The sequence below is a fragment of the Pterocles gutturalis genome, unplaced genomic scaffold (genome assembly GCF_000699245.1).
Source record: "Pterocles gutturalis isolate BGI_N339 unplaced genomic scaffold, ASM69924v1 scaffold20798, whole genome shotgun sequence".
NCBI classification, from domain to species: domain Eukaryota; kingdom Metazoa; phylum Chordata; class Aves; order Pterocliformes; family Pteroclidae; genus Pterocles; species Pterocles gutturalis.
The window spans coordinates 1-5,961 of record NW_010123580.1 but is presented as its reverse complement, the minus strand read 5'-3'; the positions used below and the strand labels follow the sequence as shown (position 1 = coordinate 5,961).

Below are 5,961 nucleotides of genomic sequence, written 5' to 3'. Positions count from 1 at the left end.
ATGAAGTGCTATTGGTGTCTGTTAATTCCCTGCAAGACGAACAACAACAGAGTTTTAAGACATCTTTCACTGTACAGTGTGTGCAGGAAGGAGCGACTGAGCCCTTGCACAGGGTAGGAGAGCTCGCTTTGTACAGCTGTGCTCTCCCACTTCACCGTCGGCTGCCTCAGAGGCCTGGGATGTGCTGCAGAATGAACAGCTCAGACTGTGAGCATTTAGGTGAGACATGGCTTTGGGGGTGCTCCATCAGGGCAGGAGAGAAGGTGGGTGGGAGACGTGACTTCAGTTAAAAGCTTTGCAACTGAAGCACTGTGCTGGAGAGCTCAGGGGGAGTATGCAGAGCTGGGGGTTTGGAAGACAAATATTGCATGATACTGTACAGATTCAGCCAGAGAACCATGGAAAAGTGACAGTCTCTTCTGTCCAGCTCTGAGAGCGCTATATATTGGAGGAAGAAGTAGGGGTAGTTAACAGAACTAGGCAATACAGACAGGGAGATAAAACCACCCACTGTATAAACAGTGGTGGTGTATTGATAGACTTCATAAATGTTCACAAATGCTCAGAAACCAAGAGTTAAGGAGTGGCCTTTACAAAGGGCACAGCCTTCATTCTAAGTCTGGATAAGACAAAGATTTATTCTTATTGCTTTCTGACTCCCGAGTCATCCACCTACTCTTCCCTCAATTTTGGAAGGACTGCAAATCTCTTCCCAATCAGATTTTGCAATTTGCTTTATCATCTTTATCTGATGCAGGCACTTCTGCTGCACTGATGCAACGGGCAGCTTGTGGTAGAGAATGGCAGTGATTGGTGTTCTTGGTGCGTTAGAGAGTACATCACTGACAAGCCTGCCACCTCGGACTGGTGCTCCTCCATTCTCCGGGCTGGTCACAGCATTTGGCACAGAACCAGTCCAGCCTTGCTGAAAGGCACAGCAGTGTTTACACATGCCTTCCCCAGCTAGCTGCCTCGATACCCAGTTAATCTTTGCGGTTTTTATTTGACCTGGTATCTTCTCCTTAAAAACAGGAAAATGAAGTCACTAGAAGCTCAGCCATATTTCTGGAGTGAGGGGGAAGCTCTTCTAGGGTGTCAAACATCTACAGAAGAACCTCTCTTCCTCACTGTCAAATCTGTGACAGCTCCAGGAACTTCCCTTTAAGATAACCTACCCTCGATTCAAATTCAGACAGTTGGGGATTCATCGAGTCTTGTTTTCTTCTCTTCTGTCAAATGCAACTCAACAGGCTCTTCTAAGCAGACTGATTTCTTTCAAAACCTGCCGTGTGCCATTCAGCCCCATGAAGGAGGTTCACTGCCTCGTTGCCATGGTACCCTTTCTCTAAAGAGGAAGAGAATAGTTAATTATGCAATTTAAGAAACTAAGGAGGAACGACAGGAAGAGAAATAATAGAAAGGAAGATTCTGGGTTTGTGACAGAACTGCTGGCTGCACCAAAATACACTCTGTTTACAGGTGAAATATTAGCCCAGCATACGCTGTATATGGCCAGGGCTTCTCTGGCAGTGTGGATTTCAAGGCGCTGCCCCTTCCTAGGCAGTGTGCCTCTGCCATCCAGGAAATCAATCCTGTAGTCAGTTCCTGCTGTTACCTTCCCTCATTAATGCTCCAGAGAGCCTCAGACATGTTTCCTTGGCAGAAATTCTCTCTGGATGGAGCTGGGACAGCAATAATGCATCACAGACCTGTGACAAGCTCATGCTGCCTGTGGATATACAGAGGTACAGTTCCAGACCTAAGTGTTTTAAATCTCCTTGGCAGCATTTCCTTGTTCCTCAGGCCTGCTACTAACCCCCTACTTGCTTTACCCAGGACCTCAGAAAATCCAGTTTGTGGTGCCCGAGGCAGGACGAAAGAGACTGCCAGTATCAAAACTGGCAAGATCCCAGCCCCTTTAGGACTGGCATTTTCTGTTTGCCAGTAGCGCTGGCAGGCCAGCTACAGCTTGGGCAAAACAAAACACTGCAACAGATCTTTGCCAGTAATGGATCCAGATGGCAGTGCTCCACGCTGTGCGAACAGGGAGAGCTGGCCCTTGCACAGCACACTGAGCTCTGCAAGCCAGGGGCAAGGGGAAGAGTTACCCCATGCCTTGTTCCCAAATGTGTGCGGTGAGAGAGAGGGAAGGAAGATGACGTGACCCCATGCAGTTGTTTACTACAGGAAGGAGATCTGTTTCGGTACAGACCTTGAGCTCCCCTTCCACCTAACAAGGGCAATAATAGCACAGAGGGCTAGACAAGAGCCACATACAGTGGTAAGAGAGCAGTTGAGAGGTAATAATAATCCAAAATACTTCTGGGAACACAACAGGAACGGCTGTCAAAAGACCAACATTTTAATCAACAAACTTTGTACACAAGAGGCCTCTCACTAAGGGAATACACATATTCCTGCCACCTGGGCTTTTAAGGCCCCAGATGGTCTCTCTCCTTCATGCTTCCCTCAACAAGTATTTCCAGGAAGGGTGCTTTTCACGAATCTGTCACAGGAGCAACATTCAACCCAGTCCCTGTTTCATGAGCTGCTGTTGAAAGCTGTGTGTCTCTTCTACTCCCCTCTCACATTCGCCTGGCTTTGCGTGGGCGGCAGCCGTTGTGTGGAAGCGGGGTGTTGTCGGTGATGGAGATAACCTCTAAACCACCCATAGTCAAACCCTTGATGGCAGCCTAGAAAAACAAGACAGCAGATGACATGCTGTTATCAACACATTGAGCAGCAGAGAAGGGGAAAGCTCAGGGGAAAATAGTTTGGTCCCCTGTCCAAGAATCAACTTTTTTCCAATAGTTCTACTTTGTACTTATCTTTAAATAATTCATATCAGCATTCTCATCAATTTTCCTGCTTTAGTTGGAAGAAGTCCCAAATACAGCTTTTATTCTGCCTCTGAAGTGAAATTATTCTAAAATTCTAATGATTCTAAAATTTCATTACTAGGCACTTGAGTGATGAACTCTTACATAGCCTTCAGAAAAAACAAATTAATAGGTACAGTCATGAGACCAGCATGAATTTAAAAAACCTGGATGATGCCTGAGAAAGAAAAATATTAAAAGAAACTCTGACACCTACTTTGCGTCCTGGTCCTAGTCCTTTCACCATGACTCGTACGTGTAATACACCCCTCCCACGTGCTTTCTGCAAAAAGAACAACTGGTTAGCATTCTCTTTGATATAATTACTGCTGCTCTCGCTCCTCTAAAGTCCTTCATTCCTTTTTGACCCACTATCATAGTATTTTTTAAGTAAAAATAAAGAGTAGGTAGTAATGGATACACAACTATGGGGATTATTGCACAAAGACGCTGTGAGAAAAGGAGGCTTGGAAATAGCCATGACAATTTCAAGAGAACTTCTGTGCGAGGCTGTCAACTCTGCACAGAGAAAGCTTTAAGATCAAACTATCTGTGACTAAAGCCAGGGTAGAAAATTACATACCCGTGGATACGTGACTGAACTGGCAAGGGACTAACAAGGACTAACTCAAAGCTGTTTTCCCTTCTCTAATGCAGCAACTTCTCTCCTGTGATCAGTGTATTCCTTCTGGAGCGTAAATGAGAAAAGCAGGTAAGCTTTATATTTGCTGTGCAGGAGTCCACACCTTCAGTGCAAAAATTCTAGGGGCTTGCAAATTGAAAATGAAAAACAGCAGCTGTAAAGCATAGCAGTGCTGCCACCGCGTGGATGGAGCTCCTCGGGGTCTCTCTCTTTCTGTGTTCTGGTGCAATTAATATACTACCAACTTAACAGTGAAGATGTTCTTATATTCCTCCGAGTCAGCCACAATAAGCTGTGGCACCAAACACATCTGACATGAAAGGCTGGAGCAAGTTCCGCCTAATTTAGGATGAGGATTTTCAGTTTAACCTTGCCTCATTCTGCTGTAATGAGGAGGATGACACAGCCAGCCTTGTCTTTTCCTGCCACCTAGACACCCACATGGGCTTTTAGGAACAATTACAGTAAACTGTATGCAGCTGGAAATTACACACGCAAGGACATCACCTTCTCTGACTGGAACTGCTGGCAGCAGCTCAGTTCTCCTGTGGCAGAGAGGAAATATAAAACATTCAGCCAGTAATTACAACTGCTTCTCAGTCCCCCACAGCACAAAAATTGAACTGCTGCTGATTCAGGCACTACACTTAGAAAAAAGGAACTATACAAACTGGAGCTAGAAGAGGATAGGTTCCAAATTACATTTCCTGATCACAAAATCCACAGCTCAGTTCACTCTCTGGGCATTTCCAACTGCTGTTTCAAACACCCTTGGTCTGTGTGAAGACACACACTGTTTCAGACAAAGCTAGGAAAGCTGTCAGCAAACAGCAGTGTGCTGCTCGAGTGCGAAGGAACAGAGCTCTGGACTGCTGCCCATGAGTGAGGTATGTACCCAGGGAGTGGGGGAATGCAGACAGTGCTCCCCTCGGGGAGGGTGAAAATAATTAGCACAGACTCACCACTGCTGCTGCCATGGCCGCAGTCTGTGCCGCGATAGCAGTTCCCTTCTTGGCATTCTGGAAGCCTTCTGTGCCACAGGACGTACGGGCAAACGGCCTGTTGTCAAAGCTGACCACTTGGATGTGGGTGCTACAGAAAGAGAGGGGCAAAAGAAAGCAGCAAGCTAGAACCAAGCTGTATTCTCCAGTTTCTTCTCACTCAGCTTACAGACACAGCTCACCACAGAACTCCCATCTCCCTTCTCCAAGCCACCCTAACTCAGCACTCTCTTTTGAGGTATCCCACTTACATGAACTAGCTGCAGAGACCTCCCAGCCGTGACCTTCTAGGTCACCCTAGAGAATCTGAACGAGGTGGCAAAACCTTTCTGGATAAGGTGTTCTTTATCCAGGTATAGCTCAGATACTGCTCAGCCTCCTCTCATGGTGAGTATTTGAACTCTTCTGTTCATTAAAAAAACCCACATAAAACATTTCTAGAACTTCAAAGAGCTTTAAGAAACAGTAAAATGCCACTCTAGGGACCACTAATGAAACACAACAATCTCTCATGGAGAATAGGACAATTTTTTCTACAGCTGTACAGCAATAGTGCTGGAGCAGAGGGTTGGAAGTAACTTGCCATTAAAGCCATCAGCATCTGATTATTCAGATCGGAATGCAGTCAAAATATCTAATAACAGTCTTATTCCTGTTAAAGACACTATAAGGACAGTTATGCTTCCCAGTCATGAACACCACTCGCTTGACTTTTTTCCTTTGAGCCTTTTGATCAAAACAATGACTGGCCAAAGCCTGGCTACTTTATAAGCTTTCATTCTGTTTTTTTCAGGAATGGAGCAGCTCATTTGCTTACTTGTTGTACGTAGCTTTGATGTGAGCTATTGGGATCTCTTCATAGACCTTTCCATCCCATCTCATCGAGTTCCTCTGCAAGATTAAAGGGCTGAGGAGCAAAACAAGAGTTATCAGGCACACAATTTTGTGAAGTTTTATTTCAATACTAGGAAAGAAATGATCTAGTCTCCAAAAGACACAATCACAGAATAGTTTGGGTTGGAAGGGACCTTAAAGATCATCTAGTTTAAACCCCCTGCCATGGGCAGGGACACCTCCCACTAGCCCAGGTTGCTCAAAGCCTCATCCAGCCTGGCCTTGAACCCCTCCAGGGATGGGGCATCCACAGCTTCTCTGGGCAATCTGGGCCAGCCGCCTCACCACCCTCACAAGCTGCATTTGTGACTAAGTCACTCGCTCTCCTTCCTCGCCTGAAAAAGTGACAAAACCTCCCAGCAAGAGCCAAACGGCAGAGCCTCTCACCTCAGGTCGGTCGCACTCTGGTTCTCCGCCTCCTTCGCGGCAGCCGGCTCCGAAAGCTCCTGCAGCCTCTGGGGGCCGGTGCGCAGGCCGCGGCCCAGGGCGGCAGTACGGCCCCTGCAGGAAACAAACCGGGCGCCGGTTATGAGGGCTCGGGTCA

The 5,961-nt window shown here is 46.6% G+C and overlaps 1 protein-coding gene across 1 annotated transcript; it reads right to left on the bottom strand.

The window, feature by feature from the left end:
• Positions 1–2,482: 2,482 nt before the first annotated feature.
• MRPS11 (mitochondrial ribosomal protein S11) lies at positions 2,483–5,918 on the bottom strand (the record flags this gene model as incomplete). The annotated part of the gene is made up of 5 exons (XM_010077967.1): positions 2,483–2,693; positions 3,097–3,162; positions 4,485–4,614; positions 5,341–5,430; positions 5,805–5,918. Coding segments are annotated over 5 exons (508 nt in total), but the record flags the coding sequence as incomplete, so codon positions are not given.
• Positions 5,919–5,961: the final 43 nt, after the last annotated feature.